The sequence below is a fragment of the Coturnix japonica genome, chromosome 9 (genome assembly GCF_001577835.2).
Source record: "Coturnix japonica isolate 7356 chromosome 9, Coturnix japonica 2.1, whole genome shotgun sequence".
Lineage (NCBI taxonomy): Eukaryota > Metazoa > Chordata > Aves > Galliformes > Phasianidae > Coturnix > Coturnix japonica.
The window spans coordinates 8,999,694-9,022,743 of record NC_029524.1 but is presented as its reverse complement, the minus strand read 5'-3'; the positions used below and the strand labels follow the sequence as shown (position 1 = coordinate 9,022,743).

The following is a 23,050-nucleotide window of genomic DNA, read 5'->3' as shown; positions in this document are numbered from 1 at the left end:
AGGAACATCTGTGTTTTGACCTCTATGTCATATAAATAACAATTAAATACATACCTTGAAATTTTCAGACTGTAAATGGCCTTGTATTGTACGGTAAGTAGCATTGAGATCAGAGAATATCTGACATAATTTTGTTTCAAAACTAGAATTAAACATATACATTTCTTTAGTTAAACTTTGTAATATATCTTTTCTGGATATACATAAGTCTTGAAAGTACCTGGGACACAGGATTCAAAAGCATAAGATTCCAATCCCTATATTTGGTTTAAACTGAATTACAAGGTAAATATACTACATATTAAATCAGCTTTGACAATAAGAAAACTACAAAGGGAGATCTTGACATCTGCTGCAATCTTTTTCTATAGCCTGAAAAACTGAAGGAGGATAAAAGGTGTTTTACAATCCTACAGAGAATCAAAGAATTCTCAAAAATCATTTTTTAAAACTCTTAGTTGTTTCTGTTCTATCAATGAAAGGCCCTCAAAGAAAGCAATGAGTAATAGCTGCTTTGCTTCTCTTTGAGTTTCCCTTAACATGCAAAAAATAAACTAGAAAAACAAAGACAAGAAACATGATTTGCAATCAATACACTTTCACATCATGTTGTATTCCCCATCACGCTACAATAGCATTAATGATACTCCAGCCAATAAACACAACCATTTATCTGTATTGAGCAAAGGCTCTTTCCCTTCTACACTTTTGGTAAATTCTGCTCAGCACCTTAGAAACAAATAAATAAACCCCTTGTAAGGTCTCCAAACTTGGTGAAAAATTGGGAAGAAAAAAAAAATTTAAAAAAAAAAAATCACTTAATTATAACTTTATTTCAAAAACTCATTCCTTTGTAAAGATGCTTTGCTATACCATACCTGGTAATATACCTGGAATATTATGTACAGCCTCTTTACAGAAGAAGAGGCACATGAGTTATCCCTATCTCTACAAGGTTCCAAGCAAGCCACTGCTTGCACAGAACACATACGAGGATTATGGTCTTTTGGGGTTTTTTTGTTTGTTTTACAAAGCATTCTATGCATTAATGTGCTGCACTTTACACAGTTTTAGGTAAAGAGATGTGAGAACTACCAGTGTTGTAATGGTATCTTCAGAGACGGTTACAAATTTCTCTACTACCACATTTATCCAGAGTTGCACAAAGCTGAACTTAAGGACACTCCTTAATCAGCAATCATCTAAAATATTGTACTTACAATTTTCTATAGTAGGAAGCATTGGCAACTTTAGCTGAAGAGTTGTACAACACATCTGACACCAGATATAACCTTGCGATCTACAAAAAAGAATGCTCAAATTAAGATAACATTAGAGCTTAATTATCCTGAAAATATACGCATTTCACAGATATGACAAAATGGTCTAAACCATCTAGAAGTATGAAATTAGAACTCACTAAATATAATGCAGATATGCTGTTAACATACATACTAAGATGCGATTAGCTCCCTGTTATGCCACAGGCTGCTAGCCACACTGTAACAATGAGTATATACCTGAACTAATATTACAAAAGACAGATTGCAGCATTCCAGCTACTATTTTTTACTTTGGAATGGACTGCTCTGCAGTTTTCAATTTCAGAGCAAGGCAGAACATTATTCATTAGCAATTTCAGCAAGGAAAATAGTGTATTACAAAAAGACAACAAACCATACTTAAACTCAAGGTCTGGTCTTAATAAGAAGTCTTAACACCACCTAAAACTTAGAAAATAGTGCTTTTAAATTACACACACACACTGTTTGATAACTGAACTCTTCCTCAAAAACCAGAAGTACGATTACACAAAACCTCCACACCTTCTTGGGAAGAGGAGTCTTCAGAATGGACAGTGATTCTGTAATGCAGTCTACAATTTCTTCAGCAGCTTCTGCGTTATTTAGACAGAAAACCATCGCATCACCAATATCATTCTTTCGAGGCGTTAGCCCACGCAAAATTTCCTCCAGCTTGTCTCTCTGTCTGAAATAGAAAGATTACAATACTTTCAATATAAAAATCAGCAGTATTTGCGGAATTTCTATTTAATGTTTTTGATTCTACTGACTTCAGGACTAAGGAAATTTGAAATAGTCATCAGTTCTACTCCTGAGCTATTTTTCAGTGACTCATAACATGCACCAATAAGCCCCTGTTCATCACATAAAGGAATAATGCTTGAAAAATTCACTGTTCAAGTATAAGCTATGAATAGAAATGAAGAAAAAATAGCTGACAAAACAGCCAATGCAGAATATTAATATATCCAAACACATAATAATCAATTTGAACATTGCTTAAGCCTGAATGAAAAATGAGTGAATGGAAGCCGTGTAAGTAATTTATAACATGGAATCAGAATCATCAGATAGAGAAAATTAGTAGAAAGCAATTCTTCCAGGTCTTCAATACAATATGAAGAAATCACTTTTAAAAGAGTATCTTTTTAACCTTTCTAAAAAGGAAAGGGAGTTACATAATATGTAATACATATGTGTTAATGTGTAATAATACCTATGACTTCAGAACCACAACTTGTGTCATAATTATGACGAAAAGGACAAAATGAGAATAAAAATCCACAGGCTATGAATACACTTGGATCAAAGACAGCAAAATTTAAAAAATCATGTAAGTATTCCCATTATTATTGCTATATATATATATTATCCACTATTACAGCCATTCCCATCACACATACAATTCGCTGCAAAGATCTCTGGCAGTCTCTCCCTTTTTGCTAATTAGTAACAGCTCCCTATTTTAATTTCAGAATAACATCAATAAAATTAAGATAACAACTGTTTAGTTCGCTCAGTTCCTACAATGCTAAGATCACTGTTTTGTAACTTCACTAAGAGACAGGAACAGAAAAAAAAAAAAAACAAAAAAAAACCAACAACAACAAAAAAATAAACAACTCTTCTCATACTCCCCATCCCCTTCATACAAAGGCTTAATATCCACTCTGCTGAAAGAACTCATGGTTCAGTGAAGGCAAACCTAACAAAATCCAGAATGTATTTAGCACTAAGAATCATCAAAAAGGCACTAATATAAAAAATAATGAATGAGAGTTCATACTCCTCCTTAAGTGCACCCTTCTTGTTTGGTTCCTCCACGAATGCCTCGGTTTCTTGCTCTTCTGACATCCCATGTAGGTATGGATTTAATGGTGGTGGCCTCCAAAAAGATCCATTTTTGAACATACGGAAATCTTCTGTCCTCCACTTGGTTGGAGCATCTCCCTGCAAAGAATAAGTTTTTGATTTAGCTTTGTTTTGTCTCTTTACTTCTACTTCATAATTCTTAATGTTACAAACTAACACTTAAGACTTTACTGACCTGAAGAATTGAATAAAGCTTCCATCTGTAATACACATGGGCTGGAGTCTGGTTTTCAAACAGAAACCTAAACCAGAGAAGACAGACAAACAAAACACACTAGAAGTTAATTACCTGAAGATAATTTGAAGGAAGCCATAGCAAATATACCCAAACCCTGTTCACAATCACACTCCACTGCACAACCACTGTTGGAGCTACTGCAGCCTCAGCACAAGCTGAGGAATTCATAGCAAAACCAATTCCTATTAGCAGTTCAGAAGTGCAAAACACTGGCTATAGCAAAAGTAGTTTACACAGTTTCAAATTAAAGCAATGTAATAAGCACCTGAACATTGGGTTGTTGATTTCTCGGTTCATGATCATGGCTTCAAACATAGGCCCTTCCCGTACCACAAACTCTATCATTCGATGTATCAGTGCGAGCAAATTCCTACAACAACAACACAGTTAAAGAAAAATTGATTCAGACCTAACACTATATAAAGCTACACTCCATCTAAGATACTATAACTGTGCAGGAGATTATTTTGCTGTATTGTTATGGACTGTACAGAAGATAAGGTAACATGGAACGAATAATAGCCTTGCATCACAGACACAGGCACTCCAAAATAAAAACATGCCTAAGAGCGCTCGAGTAACAACTTAGAAGGAAACCTCATTGCTGAATTTCCACAGCTTAGTCTACAACCATCTCCTGCATAGGAGAAGCTCAATAGTCCTTATGCATAAAACGGGCAACTGAGCACAAAAGTGCAATAAACCCTTATAATTTTAGCCCTCACCTAATGAATCTAGTACTAAGATCCAAGTGTTAACTGCAGTTCTACAAACAAGCAAATGGCTGAATACTGTGTTCAAAACTAAATGCAAATGGTTTTGAATATTCAATAGAAACTGCATTCAGCTCTCAAACTATTCAAGAATAAATGGAAAAGCAAATAGCCTTCTTGATGCCAAACAGAGCAGTGGCTCCTTTCAATTTGGGTAAACTCCTTTTGGTCAAGACTCAAGGATGAGATGCTGAACAAAATTGTTCATCATTCCATGTCACAGTACTCAGTGTTTCCTTCCTACCACAATCAAGAGAACCAAATCACAATTAAAGAAAAACATAAAAATCTGTATTCATTTTATTCAGCACTACTTCCTGAGACGAGCAAGAAGCATATTTGAATTAACTGCATGTTTTTGAAGCCGCATTTGAAAATGTAAATTCATTTATAAATGTGCTAATGGCTTACATATATATATAACTATATATATATATATAGTTATATAAGCTTTATAAATTAACGTTCTTTCAATTTCCAACCTTTTTGTTCTGTGGATTTTTTTCCCCTAGAAACCACTTTCTAAATGTTTCAAATAAAGATTATCCACACATATCAAAAACTTCACAGCACGTGCCTTCTGAATGCGATGCAAACAAAAAAAATACAGATTTTTACATTTTTAAATAAATTTTCTCAAATGAAACAAACTGGCACGGGTCTTTTAAACTAAAGCTCCCTATAGTAGATTTTCATTATCAGAATTCAAAATACTTGCATTGAAAAGCTGAATATCTTTCTATCAGATCTTGGTATTTAGGTGATTATTTTCCATCATGTGTAATCAAAAATTTGTCACAGATGCAACATATTAGATAAAATATAAAATATAGCAATAAAAAACCTGCCCATCTATCTGCAAACTTGGCAAACGTTTTATGCCAGCCAGCATTAATGTCTCTTTTCCTTTCATATCACACACACAAAAAACCAAACTGATATGTACAGCTTAGCTGTCCTATACTTCCACTTTTTATGACATCCTCAACACTTTAAGGAGGACAGTATCAACAGTTCTTCAGCCATTTTATTCAAAGCAGCATTCTGAAAGTCTAAATAGCAAAACTGTTCTTGTTATATGAACTGTATTTGAAAACACACATAGAAAAATTACAATGCTCTTTCACATCTCTGAGCTATCACAGCGTTTGTTTATTGTAAGGCTTCAATATGATCAATATGATCAATTCAGGCTTCCTGCAGAACCATGCTACTGGATTTCATTTAACTGTTCATTCATCAAGCACAATAAAATTGCTTAAGAGTGGCTTATGGTTGGGCAAGTACATCTGCTTCAGAGAGTCCTCCAATGTATGAAAAGACCCAGTGCGTCCCACTGCTGAACAGCGAGTGTAACATGTATTCTGGCATATAGGGCATTTCTCAGAAATAAACAAACAAACATGACTGTATATATGTAACATTTGCCTTTTAGTAACTGTCAAGACATAACAGATGTTAAGAATTGGTATTGAAAATCTGCCAGGGAGAATAATTGAGTGCAGTATCCCACTAAATTTGTCAGAATTTGTACATAATGCAATACACCATGTAATAGTCTTTGTAACATCTATCATTATCACCTTCAGATATCAAGCCAAGGAAAATGAATGTAATGTATTTTCAAATGCAATTCAATTAACATGAGCTTTTCTTACCAACGAGCTTTCAGAACACCACAATAAATAAAATGGAAGCATACTTCTCTCAGAAAGCAAATTACTATGAAGAATTGAACAGTTATATGAGTACTTATCCTTTAGTATGCTTTTCAAATTAAGATTCCTCCTGGTCACTCTAATTATTCATGCCTCTACCCAACAAAAACTGTACTGTCCTAAAGCTTAATGGAAAATTTTCTAGCCAAAATGCACTTGAGCATTTAATGACACATGTTAATTAACTACTGTAACTAGCTTTACAGATCTTTCCTCCCCCCACACACGCAAAAAAAAAAAAAAAAAGGGACTTGGTGACAATTAAAACAGTGTTGTACAAAAAAAGATGATAGCTTTAAGTGCATTTAAGATGTCATTTAGCTTAAGTTGGCCAACAAAAAAAAAAGTTTTTCAGTTATAATAAAACCACATTTATTGGAGCCGATCGTACCAATGTCTGGTCAAAAACTGTATACTTTCCCAATCCATCCCATGATGTTTTCCTGGTCCCCCGCTGCCGCAGACAGTTCAGCTGGTGTTGCTCACCAAGGCCAATGTCAAAGAGAATTTGGTAATCTTTCGTGCTTATTTACTTTTAAAACAGTGTTGTGTTCCTATGTTTGGGAAAAGGTTTTAGCTTAACTGAGCAAGAGTATACCTAGACTGGAGTGAATGTAAAGGCACTGATGGAGAACAAAATGCAAAAATACACTTGCACTATGGAACTAACCGTAATTATTGACTGCTGTACATTTTAAAAACAGTAGAATTTAAAACCTATGACTAACTGAATTAGTACATTGTACAACTGGAAAAAAAATAAAAAGGAAAAAAATGACAGCACCACATTGAAGACAGCTGCATCCTCGACATCAAGTAATTAGAGGTTTATTTTTGGACTCACAAAGCATCGCTAAAATAACCTATTTCTCCCTAGTGCTCACTCAAAATTATCCTCCAACTATTTCTAACTGAAATTGCTCAAATACAATGCAAAAGATAATTACTTCAATCTAGCCTCACTAAAAAAAAGTTACTGAGATAAGGGTAATAAGATTGTAAAACACATTCATCTCTCTCACGCGTTATGAAAGAACCATTGCTCAGTCAAGCTGTTACCTTTTCCTCAACATCACAAGTTTTCTTTAAAATTCGAAGGGGAAATTTTCTATATTTAGATCAGTAATAATAAAGAAAAACATGTACCTTTCTGTTGGGATAACCACTTTGACTATGGCTTGCGACAGAGTCTGTATATGAAGTCACATCAGATAATAAACATAGAATATGTGAGTATTGTTAACAAGTAACAAGCAAAAATATACATATGCAATGAAAATACTACACATCTATCACAAGTTTTGCAGGCAATCACTGCTGTGAAGTTATAGATAAGCAATTACACAAAATGCAAAAGGTTGTGACAGTGAACCATAAAGGTTCACTAACTGCAAAGTATCAGAACATTCCTGTCAGAATGTACACTGATGCACTGAATAGCTACTACACTAAATATAATAATTAAGAGAAGAGTTCTTAAGTTTATGAAATGATTCTAAACTATTTGACTTGGATCAGGTTGGTATTACTTTATTTCCAAGTCTTAGAAAAAACAACCCTGACATTTAAGTGTCATTCAAAGAATCAACAAATTCTTACAAATGTAAATCAAGTAGGTTTGTGATTACAAGATACTTACCCCTCATTTTTATCAGCTAATATCCCAGAAAAAGAGTTTGAAAGCTGACTCCATAAGCAGCATTAAATACTTACTCAATGTCCAGATAAATTACCTTCTACACACAATATATCAATTCCTCTAGTGTAAAAATAACTACTCAAATTAAAACGTAGTAGTTTGTCTAAAGAAAATAATTTAGATACTGCAATTTGGCAGCCAACAAGATTGGGGGGGGGGAGGGGATGGGGTGGGGAAGGGGAAAAGGGGGAGATGAAGGAGAAAAATATCCAGGGAGCCGGGAAGGGGAAAATGATAGCTAGATTTAAAGAAGTGCTAAAATTAAGTCAAGACCCAATACACTGTACCCTAATGCAGACAGGAGACATCACTTCAGGAATTAGTTAGGTTCCCTTGGGCTACAGCAGGGAGCCAATGAGTTTGTACAGAGGGCTGCCAAAGTCAGCCTGAACAATACAAATCTATGAAGCCAGTGAAATACTCTCATAGATGTAGTGTTTAACAACGAGATACGGCCCAGGGTTCTATAAGTTACCTTCTCAAAATCTTCCTTGTTTTTTGGTGGGGGTAACATTGGAGCATTGGGATTCTTCAACCTCTCCCTAGGCTGGGCATTAAAAGGCAGACCTGATGGAGGAGGCGGGAGGGTATGCTCCATCATTGAAGGTGGAATGTATATTGGGTGTGGTGGTATAGGCACAGCTTTGCCCCAGCCTAGCTTCATTTCAAAGGACATAATCATCTTGCCTGCAAAAGATAAAAACACAGTTGTTAGGAACTGATTCTGCACTGAACCAAATTCTCCTGTGTAAGTGCAATAGTTAGGCTTCCCTGCCATGGTTTATTTTCTGCTGAAGTTGTTGATTAACTCCTACATACTGTAATTTACTTAGCAGTGGTTGTAGAAGAGTACAAGCAGTCTGCATAAGCTAGAAAACAACATCCTTTCATTTTCTATTAATTTTGTCCAAGATGTAGATTTTGGATTTTTGACTCTTCCTTACCTATGAGGACATAGCTTTCCTTAACACTTAAGATACTTTTTCCCTTCCCCCCTCACCCCCCTCAACTGAAGATAGACAAAATAGCCCATACAGGTGGTATACTAAGTTACCTCTTTAGTACTAGAAATTAGAAAAGAAAAAGGACCTAATTATCATCAGTTACTAAGAACTATTTCCTGTATGCTAGTCATATTTATTCTCAAAATGCACTGCAGATAATTATGACCCCTAACTGAAAAATCTGTTTACCATTTAAATTCTTTAAAGCTCTTTCAGCATCTCTCCTGTTCATAAATGCAACAAAGCCACAGTTTCTTTCTCTTGCTCTTTCTTCATCAGTTCTTGGCCACATAATTTTAACACTCGCTAGTGGTCCAAAGCGCCCGAATTCTTGACATAACATCTCTTCATTCATCTAAATGAAACAGAAGTAAAAATTAGCCTCCTGCAGCAGTAGTTCTAAGATATTTGTTCATATTACTATACAAATGTGGAGATTTTGATTTCATGGAGAACACTTAATCAATTCCTCATCAATTAAATCTGCTATAAAACAATAATAGAGAGGCTGAATTCTAAATTAAGCACAATCAAATTTCTGAGATAACTCCTCTCAGAAGGAACATCCATAGAAAAATTATTTCTGTTCAGCATTTTTACATCCAGTAAGTGATATTTTTAACCTTAACTATTTCAGCATCACATTCAGCATATCTGTTTCCAAATGAATACTGCTTCTACAGTTGCTAACTCTACTTTATACATGTGTATTAAAATATGCTACTGAAAAAAGCTACTGCCAGAATTTCAGCTGGGCCCAAACACGCTAATACTGCACTTCACCGGATAGCTCCAAACTTACTTGAGGATTAATGTTTCCCAGGTACAAATTTGTTGTGCTTGGATCCCCAACATCATGTGACCCTGGTGCATAATCATCCAGTACTAGAGTAATGGAGAAGAAAATAAAAGTTACAACCCTTACTATGCATTTAAGTGGCATTACATTGAATGAGAAAAGAATCTATATTACCACCAGATGATCTGTTTCTTCTTGAAGGCGCATCCACTGAATAAATAAATAAAAAAATACGTATTTAGTCAAGAAATGTTTTGTAGATTGAACAAACGTAAAGGCAACATCAACTCACTTGAACGACGCTGACCATCTGAATCCGACTGGGGGGGCTCAAAACGGCTCAATCTACCTTTTGTTTTATGTCTTTCATCACGCTCTTCTTGTATCCTACAAAACAAGTTGAAAGTAAGCAACAACCTTAACATTTTAATGTGTCTACTTTGAAGTATCATTTTTTGCAATAGGAGAATCTTTAGCGCTTATTGAACAATGGACTTGTTAAAAAAAAATGTGAAATTGCCAGTATGCTTTCATTTTAGTTGAATCAGGTGGGGTAGAACCACCAGAATAATTCCAGCTGCATTCCTCATTCATACTGTCAGGTTATTTTTACCTCAAAAAAAGAAAAAGTTTGAGAAGCAGTTTCCAAGACTAGAAATAAAAACTGTGCTCTGACAGAGTGACCTGAATTGCATATTGGACAGAGATCCATTAACTTTTCCAGATGCACACAACTCTCAGCATCGTTCTACTTTTTGTAGTTATTATTCACATAGCTGTTACCTTGCAGGGTAACATCTGAACATCCCCAGTACACACAAGACCCTCTATTTATACCTCTGATGAAAGCCCACACACAAGTAACTACTATTTGGTATCTCTCTGCCTTCCAATTTTTGGTTCATTAACAGAAGAGGCTGGGAGTAGAGAGAGACTTTGGGGAAGAGCTTCGCAAGAAAAAGGAAGGGAACCAGGCAAGGGGGGAGGGAAGTGTCATGATTAACTCTTCAAATTGTGAAATTCACATTAACTAAACCAAAAATAATCTTCAAGTAGCTCTAGAAACATAACAGCAATACATTTATTCTGGTCTCTGATATATACTGTTTCTTTTTGTTGTGAGTTTTGGGGTTTGTTTGTTTGTTTTTAGTCTTTAACTGCTCTGGATATTCTTCTGGTTAGGGAAGCAGTACAAAACCTCAAAGGTCAGACAAACACTTCTGGCATGGAAAGAAATCCACTCATGTTGACCAGCATACTTCAGTGCTTGTTCACCGATCATTTTTAAAGTCTCCGATTCCAAAATAGAAATACTTTTCAGCAGTAGTGGTAAACTCTTCTTAGTACCAATCAGCACAGTGAAAGACAGGAGCATCAAGGACACCAGAATGCTGATTAGATGGGATTATCCACCCAAACCACGTGGACCTGTACCAAGCATCTACCAACAAAACTTCACGCTCCATTTAAAAGTCTGATTGCCAATGCTAACAAAAGGGGCTGGGAGCAGAGAGACTTTGGGGAAGAGCTTAGCAAGAAAGATTCAAAATACTGCCTATAGAAACAAAGTAGATGTACTATGTGTCTTATTTACAGTAACAATCAAGGAAACTTACTGCTTTAATTCTTCTTTAAAAAGTTCCAGATTGCTCTTTTTCTTTTCCTTCTCTCCTTTCTTCAAAGGCTAAAATTAAAGAAATATCAGCCAACATTTGAGCAGGTGCAATGACACACACAAAAAAAATGGAAATGGTATGTACGTAACAGAAATTTAGATAATTTCCATGCATTTTTACCCTCAGCTTTCAAACCAAGTAAACTACAGGAGAAAAATAAAAGAAAACAGACTTGAAAACATTAAAAATGACTGCTACCAAACACAGCTATCAAATGTAAAATTAAGGATAGCTTGAACTAAACTTTACTACTTCTGATGACTACAGTACAGCGTACGTGATCCAACACTTTCTCTACAACACACAAATTTAAGATACCTGTGGTGTGTTTTGTCAGTTTGGTCCACTTTAAAATGTATGACAAAACCGCTAACTGCCCTAACAAACCTTCACGCTCCAATTAAATTGATACGTGTGCACTTGTTTTTTGAGAATACACACACATATATACACACAAATATACAGTAATAATTCACATGTGTATATATGTATATTCAAATATTTTATCCACAGGCAAACATTCTACTTGAAAGGAATTGCCATCCCTTATTTCCCTTCAGATACAAATACAAGTCTGAAGAGTCTGAAGAGTTACTGTAAATAAAAGAACCTCAGAAAAATGACTGAATGACAAAGAAAATGGATTTTATTTATTTTTTTTAACTGCACTTTATGCACCTTAACTAACTCACGTGAATCCTTCTACAACATCGCTTTTAAATAACCAAATTTAAATGAAAACGTTTCCAATAGGCAGACATACAAAATATTTGTGTTACACACTACAGCTTTGGAAAAACTGGACTTCCTACTCACCCCAGGCAAAGTTGTTTGTTTTTGTTTGTTTTTGGGGAGTGTCTGCCAAATAAATAAAATCATTTTTACCTCATTATCTTCAATCACCATTGGACAGGGCAAGTGAGTAAACTGATTGCATTATCTGATAAGTATTTATGACAAATTTGAAAAGCAGCAATATTCTTACAGTACAAATACTTGCATATGACAACAGAGCTCCAAGTGGTTAAAAAAACAAACATAATTCATTCCTGGTACTGTAGAGCTTTACATATGATGAAAATCAGCACTGCCATCCAGCATCATCTCACTATTCAAGGTTTGAGGTTTGCTTAAAGCTGGAGGAAAGTTAGGATGGGATTATTCACAATTACCACCTTCTACCTCATTTCCCATCCTGGTAGGCAGTATCACATTGTTTTAAGCTAAGTTAAAAAATTGTAGTAAGCACTTTTAAAGACTTCCAAGACATTGAATACAGATTGCACATATACAATAGTCATACATAACTATCACCTGACTTGAGAACTAAGGCTGTTCATAAAAATTCCAGTAATTATTATAACAAAAATCTGAGTTTAAGAATCAGAAAGTGCATCCAACCATGCAATGGTCAAAATAAATTAAACAAAAACCATGCTGTTCAGTTTCAGAAACTCTCAAGCTCTAAAATGTATTCATTTAGTAGAACTTAAAGAGCTGGAGGGAACTGTTCTAATATTACCACCCAAAACAAACAACTGTCCTTTAAAAATGACCCAAGAAGAATTTGGATCAATGCAAAGGCGTTGTCTTGTTTGGTTGGTTTGTGTGGGTTTCATTTCTTGTTTTTGGGGTGGTTTTGTTTGTTTGTTAGTTTTTGGGTTTTTTTTGTTTTTTGTTTTTTTTTTGTTTTTTTTTAAGGTACAAAACACATAACAGAACGGTAACAAGAAGAATTGCTTCTAAAACTTCACAAATCCTCCAGACTGGAGATTGTTACTTTAAGACAATCACCAAATCTGTATTCGTTACTAGCTGGAATACAGTGAAGACATACAACACTGGAGGCGAAGTGTAGCACCAAGTACTCGGCACTGGATACAGGTCTACCAGATACTTGCATTTTATCTTCGTGTTATTTTCTACGGAATTAAGCAAATCAAACACACTTCTGCCTTCTTTTACTGTGTGATAAATGGAAACACTACTCTGCAGGACCACACAGATTTTTCCTAAGAGCTTCAAAATAGTTTCTAGAACAAAGAGTTAGCATTCAAATAAGAAACTTACAGGCTTTTTGGTTTCTATCATTAAGAGGGATGGAGGCTTCTCATTAGATGGTTGACTTGGCTGGTTTTTTTGATCTGAAAATCGTGATGAAGGTTTATAGATTTTACCCCGTTTTTCATCTGTTTCATGTTCCTCTGAAACCAAAAGCAAATGAAAAACAAACTATATTAACGCTGCACAATAAAGTTCATCAGGATGAACACTTCTTTTGGTAGTGTAAAATCAACTTTTAATCGGAAGAGCAAAGATCAGTTATTTTCAAAGAAAATTTCCTTGAAATTTAAAGGACAAATCACGTGTCTAACTACCTTGTGAGTTAAAGCAAGAAGTAAATGTTAGCATCAAATCCACTACTGTTTATAATGTTTATAATGCAATGTATGAGTTTTAAAATGTAATTCAAAGCCAATCTTCACTTTTACTCTAAGATGAACAATCTACCACTATCACCCAAAAAAAGATCAGTTATACCTTTGGATGCATTAACAATTCCTCCTCTTACAAATGTTTTCACTTTATTGCCATCACTTCCCTCAAAGGCAGCAAGGAATTCTTCATAAATTTCTGCAGCAGCCTTCTCATCCTCCTACAAAGCAAATGTTAATCATTACTATCATCATAGAACAACCTGTGCTTCTAACAACTGAAACCTAAGGTTAGAGGTCAAACAGAAAACCAAAAATAACCTAAGGTGATCTCTGTCTTCATTTTGAGAAGCACAATAACCAATGGATTGCTGTAATTCAGTATTTCAGGAGGCCAAAAAACTTGCTTTCTCACCTGGATAAGCAGAGAAGCAAGCCTCTAAACACCACAGACAGCAGGAACAAATTGAACATGTAAAATAGAATTCTATCTCATTCCATGAAAGCTACAATTTTGTAAATCAAAATAAAGTTCTTGATGAAGCTATTTATAATCTAACAAACCAAATTCAGGCCCGCATACACAATAAAATTTTATTGTATATCATTACCTTCTTTTTTAATTCTTCTTGTTCCTTCTTGCTCAAAGTCCTTTTGGCAGCACTCATTTTGCCAATGCTGAATGCTTTAAGTTTACTTTCCATTAAAGGCTGCAAAAGTAGTATGAAAAATAATAAAATGTTAGCAAAACAATTAAAGTAATGCTACTCTCCAATCTGGCCAAGACCAGAAAGTTTCTAAGTGAATCACAGGTGGCAACCTGTTTATATGTTTGGAAAACAAAACAAAAGGCTTCCTGTACTTCTCTCTGAGCTTGACACTGTCTGCTACAATAAAACAAGTTAAATCTGTGTTTCATAAAAATGAGTGGTCATTGTCTTCATTAGGAAACTCTTGCTACATCGTTCAAAGACATCTCAAACAAGTTGATGGGTACTCGCTGTAAAGCACTGTGAAAGCAAGGAGAACAGGATGAAGATCATGCTCAGAAGACATGAGGAATGGGAAGGAAGGGAGATGAAAAGATAAGAATGTTCTGGAAATTTCTAGTTTAACACTAGAAATGAAGAACCAACATAAGAACAAGAAATTATCCCCAAAGAGTAGAAGGTAATCAATCCATTAGCCTTCAACTTGAGAAGATTTTTTTCATGCTTTGACATAAATGACAGTGATTGAATGTTTAAAAAAAAGAACAAAACCAGTTGAATATAATAAAAGATCACAACTAATAAGGTGTACAACTTCCCTATTATAAAAAAGATCAGATGCCAAGAACAAAGTCTCCTCTCGGAATAATTTCCTGTGCAAAAACGTTCGTTCCTGATATCAGCTGGCTATGCAAAATCTCTTTACCTAATACAAGAACAAAAAACTGAACAACTGTTAGAGATACTTTCAGTTTATAATCCCTTAGCAACTCAAAAACTTCTTAGATTTGTACCAAGCATTCGACCAAAAAGTTTTTTATTTCTTCTAAAAACATTTCCTAGTTCCTAATTAAATGGAAAATGACCTGTTACAAATTAATGCGGTGTTGTCTGCTTTATGACGCTATGTTTGTCAACATGAGCCATTGCAACTTGTTTATCAGCAGGTTTTCATCCATCTACATGTCTTCTAAGTTAATAAAATCACATTTTCCTGTTGTCTGAATGACAGCTTATATTTCAGTGTGACAAGCAACGCAGAACCTTGACACACTGCTATTACACAGCAGTGCCAACAAATACAAACACTGCACTCCTGCTCAAGGCCTTTCCTGCCATCCACAAGTCATCCCTCACAGCACTCAGAGCGGATACGCACAGATCAGCCACCCAGCCTGTGTTCCAGTCACATCATGGAAGCAGCTGTAGGACAAGAGACCTGGCACGAAGATCTCCTCTTTCTACAAATGGCCTCAGGGGAAAAAAACCAAAAACAACAGTGCTCCAAGTGGCAGGAGCAATATCAAATGAACAAGACTGAACTCATTTACTCCTGCAAGTCACATTCCAGGAGGCAGCTATAACACTACCCATATGCTGCTTCACAAAATTACTAACAGCAGAACTGCATAGAACTTGAAGTCCTTTACTGAATGGAAATGATCCAATGAAAGGATTAAAGCAAATGATGGAAGCAAAGCAAAAACATCAAGTAATGAAATCACTGCATGAAAGTAGATTCCTGTTGAACATAACACTGCATAAGATGGCACGAAGGACTGAAATCCCATTTTCACAAGACAGTAAAAACATTTTCTAAACGGTTTTAGGAATGATTTTCTAAACTGCATCAAGCAAAGAAAGTCATGAAAAATAAACTATTTCTCCATTAGAAGTTTCTGCTGTCGTAACTTCAATAATGTTTTCATATAAGCAAGTTAACTTGACTTCTTCATATGCCACATATATATATATATATTTATGGATATATATAAGATATGCGAATCAGAGAATAAATTGTCTGGCATTTATGCTATTTGGCTCTTGCTGCATATTTCATTTTTGGTCAGGAACAGGCAGGCCTTCCTGAGATGTGCCAACCACAGGACCAGGAGATGGTATCTCTGGCACAGAAACACAAAGACCAGATAACTGTATGCCTTTTAAGCACTTTCTATTAGAAAGAAAAACAGAGGGTTGAAATCCCTCACTTTTCCGAGAAACCAACTGCGTACAATAAAACGTCATCTTTACCATACACTGACTTTTAATTAACCAGCCAGCATTCTGAACTACACTTGAGTACAAAAGAAACATATTTAAACACGAAGAAGCAGTGGAAACTGTACGCATCCATTACAACGCAACATCCTTCAGTACCTTCCTACACTCCTGGTTGCACAAAACATCTTTTTTTAATATGAGCATCAACATTTCATTTACAAAGACCTACAGGTCGCGCAACAGACTTTGTCTGCAATAAGTAGTTTTCTTTGGAAAGAAAACTTTTATTTAAAAAAACATTTTGGCCTTACATGTGTATCAGCAGACCCAGCGTTATGTACCGCATCAGGAGCTCTGACCTAGAGAGAGGAATAAAGATCACATTATGCTTGAATACACGTCTTATTACCATAAAATCACTTCCAAAGCTGCTCTCAGTATGGCGCACATAGATGCAAGCCATCTCAAGAACATTACATCCAATTTGGGAATATTCATCAATTAACTCTTATTACCTAAACTAAATGGTGACTCAAGTTGAAAAACACGTAGTCACATATAGCCTGTCAATTTCAATGCAGTGTTACAACTATGAACAAGCATTCACTGACCTACAGCTTTACAACTGTTTTTAAACACTTCCCTATCTTTTCAGGCAATTCTGCAGTGTTCTGTCTGTGATCTAAAAACGAGTTGCCAAGGCCCAGAGAGACAGCACTCAAGCTGGATGATTCTTAACAAGTTTTAAACTACACGTCTCGTGCATACTAAATGTTCTGTACTGCTATATATACCATACAAGACATCTACTTTCTTTTTGTTGCTGTTCTGTATTTAAACTCACTCCTCTTTTTTTTTCTTTTAAATCATTTCTAGGCTATAGAACATGTCTATAAAATCTGTGTGGAGGCAGAGTTGTGCCTTTTTAAAACCGATCTGAAATTCATTTAAGCGATACAAACTCCAACAAACAGAACTGAGCAAGTTCTGAAGCTACGTACTGCCCAAATTCCAGAAAGCCTCACTAATTAACTTTTACTGTTAAGACAGAACTGCTTGATGCACAGCTCATAAGTAAATTGAAATTTTAAGTCAAAATAAAACATTTTCCTCAGCCAAAGCCTACTCATTAGTTACAAAACATCAGCATTTGTTGCCAGGTGTTTAGTTTCTATCAGAACTAGCACACCGTGATCACCTTCAGCCTTCTTGACCAGAAGCCAAGGCATGACAAAGCATGAGAGAGGTTGGTTGGGGTTTTATGGCATCAGAAGAATGAAAGCAACATTTCTCAGTTCTCTTTGTATCACAGAGGAATCTTAGAAAGCAACAGCACCCAATGAGGCCAGCTGCTGGTGTACTTCCACAGAGGACAGCACGCAAGGCAGCATACGCCATAACCGGCAGCACCCAGGCCCAACACAGTGATGTTAAGACACAACAGATGACATCCTGAGGAAGGACCCACACAGTTCCCCAGGCACTACCTCCATTTCTCCAGCAGCCCAGCGGGACAGCTCTGGAAGGTCTCTAATGCAGGCCAGGTGACCAGCAGGCCGCCCACAGACACCCACACAGAGGCACAGCAGCTCCCAGCCCACCCCACAGTCCTGTACCGCAGCACCACTCCTGTACTGGCTGAACTTCTGCCAACGAGTCCAGAAGCAGCTCTAGCTTGCTCCAGGAAACACAGAGACACAATATCCTCCTCCTAACAGTGTTCTTATTTTTAAGGCCTATAAATTTAGCTCATGCCTTTGACCATCCAAACAAGTGCACTCGCACAGAAGCACAAAACTGAAGTAATTCCTGACAGAATTACACATTGCTATCTGTCAGTTTCTAAATAACAGCAATTAAATTAGTCTATTTTAATTCTTGCAGCACTGCACTCCACATCCAGCTGCACTGACTCGATGTGAGGGGCAATGTTTCCCTCCAGGAGTGACATCAGCTGCGTTGATCCAACAGAATAACCAAGCCCTGCTAACATGCTCAGACACAAGCAGTTCATGTCCTACCTGTGCTTACACTCACAAGAAGATTCTTTTTCCCTCTTCTAATCAGGCTTTATGCAGCACAATTCAACCGCAGGAAGAGCCACCTGCAGCCCTCTCTGGCAGCTGAGAGATGAGGACAGCTCCTCCATGCTCACCATGCTGTGCTGGGTCTCCCTTTCCATAATGCTGCCAGTATAAGCAGCTCACGCAAGTCCTCATTCCCAGTCAACCACCACCAACACCACGCAAAACTGTTTTTATTCCAGCTTTATTATTAAGTTTTATTCCAGCTTCACAGCAGCTTCCAAAGAAAGCACAAAAGCGATGGCTGTTCATCTTTCCTATCAGCAAGCTAAGAGCCCACAAATCCAGCTCTTCACACTTTCCCCCGATTTAACAACCTCTGTGTAAAACTTGTATGATCACATTATTTCACAAATGTTTAAAATACGCTGTACTACATAAACGTATAAGCTAATAATGGTGCCATTTTGTAAAACATCAAAGAACAAAAGCTGCCCACGAAACACGGCATACGACCCCACAGCCATCAGATGCTGGATGCTATCTTTAGAATGATAATGGCTGTAAGCTTGAACATAAATCAAAGTCCTGCTCCTGCAAAACTCACATCCCAAGAGTAAAGCGTTTCTACACAACTCTGGTGTTACGTCTCACCCCAGCTCTGTTCCAACACCCTCCTTTCATTCTGCTCCCCCACCAGGCAACTGATCACCAACACAGAACTAATCACTTCTCCCAGTCCAGCTCATCACCTCAGATGGCTGAGGAGGCTCAGCCAAACCAACTTACTGTTCATTACAGGCTGCCCCCACCTCCATTCCATGCCCCAGAAATTACACCAAACCACCTAGAAAGGCCAGTGTTTGGGAAGGAGAGCATTGCTGAGGCTGGGAACAGCTGGTGTCAGCACAACCACCAAGGAAATGCCAACAGAATCACATCTTCAATTCAGAGGATAAATCCCAGCAAGGGCAGGGAGGTTTCCCAAACCAACTCACCTCTTTTATTCTTCCCTTCTCTATCAAATAACCCAGGAAACAAATGCATACAAACACTCATTAATCAAATTTTATAGCTAATCTACTTTTCACATTTACTAGAACAGTACATAGCAGGATTATTCACTGTTCAAACAGGCGTCACTTGCACACACAAAAACAAACAGAAAATTGCCAGGGATGCTCTTCAGAACTGATAAAGGTTGGCTTAGCAGGGATCAATATATTAGCCTAAGGACCAATACATAGTTTAGCAAAAGGAAATAACGGGTGCTAGCTCTAAAACTTTCCAGTTTAGCTTCACTTGGCATTCAAACAATCTTGTTTTCCTGAACCTTACACAGAGGAGCAGCCAATATTCCATTTTCTAATGCTTGGGAGAAAACTGAAAGGAACCTCCAGCCACATATCCATCAATACAGGAATGCATTCACGCCTCTCCTGCTCTTCTTCACAAGCTGAATAGCAATGCAGGAAAAGCTAAAGACCACAGGTATCATCATCCTGCAGAACGCTACACCTAACTGGAACTCACATTGCTACAGACCTTTCATTGCTGCTCCTCATATACTTCAACTTATCAATGAAAGCTGTCCGGTCACAAGAATCTTGGTTCTTCAGTGTTTTATTAACGCATAACATTACACAGAAGCTTAAGAAATGCATTTAAGATTAGGTAATGTTCTGAAAATGTTTTTGTGGGTGTTTTTTAATGAAAAATGGGAAACGTACAACTTGATCCCAGTGCATAATAACCTCCTCTGCCGTGTGGTACCCAAGTGGTACCAGATCATATGCAAGAACAGCTGACTGCAATAGTTACTGCTCTTAGAAGACGTAATAAGAAACTGGCAGAATCATTCAAGCAGGTAATCTTTCATTATATTGACATTACTGAACAGAATCTGCCATTTTAGAATTGCATCCTACAACGAGCTCCAATGTCGTCTTTGGCAAACTCCATTTCCTTTTCCTTCATTTTGTCCTTCATTGCTAGTTATATTTCTAGAAACCTTACACATACCTAGTTATCCTAACCTTAACATGACAAGTGAATAGATGATGTTCATACAGCACATTTCATATAAGAGACTCTCAAATTTATTTAGGTTATAAAAAGCACCTACCACCACAGCAACACAGGCAATGGATGTTCCAAGCCCCAACCACCTCAATGGGTGGTTTTCAAACAGTGAATCAAATAAACAATTCCAGACTGAAATAAACTTGATGACAGTCTCTAGAAGTGGCTACATATTGAAAATCAGACACAAACACCAGAGAACAAACATCACATGCTGTGAACGGGAGGAACTGCAAGTTCTGAAGCCATCAGTTGCCAGGTCACCAGCCAGAGCACAGGAAATACATCACAGCACCCTACCCAGAAGGGTGGGAGCCAGCGAGGGAATACCTCAAAATTGCCAGGGAAGCACGTGCTATGGAGCCTATGAAATATCACCTTATAACTTGCAAACACAGTGCACCAAAGGAAATGGCATCTGAAACTTGGATTTTGCTTGGTAAGTTAATAAAGCCTAACTGTAAAAAGAAAGGAACCGTAGGCAAGCTGCTTTGCACATCATGCCATTGGTTGTGGTACTCAGCAAACTATAATACAATGCCTCATCATACTTCAAATCCCACAGCCCCTGGTCCCCTAAAAGCCTCTCCACATAAGTTACAACCTCTTCTGCTCCTGAAGTTCTCTATCCAGATCCTGCTCATGCTTCCAAGCCAAAGGCAAGATCCAAGAAATGCTTCCTGACAATATTTGGAATAGGTCATGAAAAAGAAGCAAAAATAAAACTCCCTCTAGCACAAAGGCTCACAGGAACAAAATTCCAGCTGGTTTCCAAGCAGGACTAAATAAATAAATAAAAATAAGAAATCCTACTTTATCTGAATCACAAAAAATGGACAAAAGAACATTTATCTCTACAGCACTAGAAATTACTGCGCCAAAAGACAGATTCTCCCTTGACTAGTTTGCACACACACGTGACAGAGGGAAGAAAGAAATAAAAAGAAGAAGAAGAAGATTCAGGAGAAGGAGTTTCACCCTTCTGCTCCAAGACCTGCCATGCTGAAGGCAGCAGACAGCAGCTACAGCCCGGCCCGCTCTGCGCCGCGGGCAGTACCACGAGGAAGGCCCCGCTCGGGGCTGAGTACACGCCGTCCGCAGGGCAGCACCGCTCGGGCTCGTGTCCCTCGCACCCCCATAACTACTACACGGAACGCGCGCAGCGAAAGGTGCGGGGAGCTCCGCACAGCGCCGTGCCCCGCGCTGCCGCCCCCGCGGCGGAGGAACGGGGACATGCGGCCCGTTAGGAGCCCGTTAATACCCCGCGGCCCGGCGCTGTGCGGGCTCCCCGCCAGGGCTCGGGCCCCGACCGCACCGCGCCGCCCGCTCCCCGCCTGCCCCCGGCCGGGCCCGCAGGGTCGCAGGGACTCAGCAGGCCGCGCTGCCCGCTCCCGGCCGCCCCGCCGCTCCGGGGTCCCGCCGCCCCGCCGACAGGCCGCGGCCGTACCCGCCGGCGGCGCAGCGAGATGCCGGGCCTCGTGCCGCCCCGCGGAACGGCCTCACCTTCCCGCTGCCTTTCTGCGAGCCGCCCGACGCCTTGTCCGCCATCTTGCCTCTCCCTTCGCTCAGCCCCGGCAGCGATGAAGCGAGCGCCGAACCACGGATGGCAACGGAACGGCCCCGCCCGCTCAGGACGGGCAGCCGAGCGCCGAGACAGCGATGGGGCGAGCGGCCTGTGGTGCGCGCACACAGCGGAGCATTGTCGGGCCTTGTCGGGGGAATGAAGCTGGTTTCAGTGGTTTCAGTCTCTGCCAGGGCAGCACTGCGGCAATAACACCTTCCTGGCAGTACAGTTCCGTCACACGGCTCCGGCAACCTCGCTCCATTTTCACTGCAGGGAACCCATGGCTCCCCAGGCCTTGCCATGCCAACAAGGTGAAGAGCATCCCGAGTGACAGCTATGAGCTGAGCCTGTCCCCGTGCCACCCCCTCAGTGGAGAGCCAGGAGCAGCCCAGGCTGCACGGACATGGCTGCGTCCCACCCCACTTGGTCTCAGTGCTGTCTGTGTCCCATCTGGGGCTCCTGCTTTCGCATTAGCAGAGAAAAACCCAAATGGAGTCGCTAGGCAACCCCGACCCACTTAGCAACCAGCCTGAGAGGCAGTCAGGCACAGCCAGCACCCACCTGGCACCCTCCTGTCCCTAGGCAGCTATTCCTGGGCACACTGCTGTGTTTTTGGGAGGCACCAGCAATCCTTACAGCTGCTGTGAAGGACACACGGTCACACATGATAGGAGGGGTCTCTATTAACATAAAAATGACCGTCCTGCACTGCCTGAGACCCTGGGAGGAGAGACAAAGACTGATCATACAGGGTCTTTTCCAATCGCTGGGTATTTTCCCACAAGACCTTCAGAGAGGGCAGCAGGGAGCAGCTCACTACCCACAACCAACCTGCAAATCCTCTTTTATTGGTCTTGATGCCACAACACCGTGGCAACTTTCTTATTAATGAACACTGCTACGTGGACATTGTGACCAGAGGTGACGTGACATTCCACATGAAGCTTGTGTCCCCGTGTTCCTATGGGTTCTCATCATAATGCAAAAGGTGCTGGGTTGCGGTAATACTTAACAAAAAAGCACAGAGATGAATGAAAGCTTTAAATCCACCAACTCCTAACGCCTACAGTCACGGGAGCCACAGTAGAGAGCAGCCCACGCTAATAACCACATTTGACAGTGCAGATAAAAACCAGCATGATATGTTT

The 23,050-nt window shown here is 38.7% G+C and overlaps 1 protein-coding gene across 5 annotated transcripts in view; it reads right to left on the bottom strand.

The window, feature by feature from the left end:
* Positions 1-22,314, bottom strand: part of U2SURP (U2 snRNP associated SURP domain containing) — a 36,929-nt gene extending 14,615 nt beyond the window's left edge. The window contains exons 1-18 of one of the 5 annotated variants that reach the window (XM_015871473.2): positions 21,842-22,314; positions 16,544-16,591; positions 14,130-14,228; positions 13,625-13,739; positions 13,154-13,287; positions 11,024-11,091; positions 9,700-9,794; positions 9,585-9,617; positions 9,411-9,493; positions 8,798-8,963; positions 8,080-8,291; positions 7,052-7,095; positions 3,680-3,784; positions 3,352-3,418; positions 3,091-3,254; positions 1,827-1,989; positions 1,221-1,300; positions 55-142 (exon numbers count right to left, since the gene is read on the bottom strand). In XM_015871473.2, the coding sequence (XP_015726959.1) occupies positions 55-142; positions 1,221-1,300; positions 1,827-1,989; positions 3,091-3,254; positions 3,352-3,418; positions 3,680-3,784; positions 7,052-7,095; positions 8,080-8,291; positions 8,798-8,963; positions 9,411-9,493; positions 9,585-9,617; positions 9,700-9,794; positions 11,024-11,091; positions 13,154-13,287; positions 13,625-13,739; positions 14,130-14,228; positions 16,544-16,591; positions 21,842-22,204 (2,127 nt within the window). In that variant the 5' untranslated portion in view covers positions 22,205-22,314. Of the gene's footprint in view, positions 1-54; positions 143-1,220; positions 1,301-1,826; positions 1,990-3,090; positions 3,255-3,351; positions 3,419-3,679; positions 3,785-7,051; positions 7,096-8,079; positions 8,292-8,797; positions 8,964-9,410; positions 9,494-9,581; positions 9,618-9,699; positions 9,795-11,023; positions 11,092-13,153; positions 13,288-13,624; positions 13,740-14,129; positions 14,229-16,543; positions 16,592-21,841 lie in introns of those variants that run through there. The other 4 variants (XM_015871472.2, XM_015871476.2, XM_015871475.2 and 1 more) reach the window with 4 other exon arrangements.
* Between the last annotated feature and the right edge of the window lie 736 nt (positions 22,315-23,050).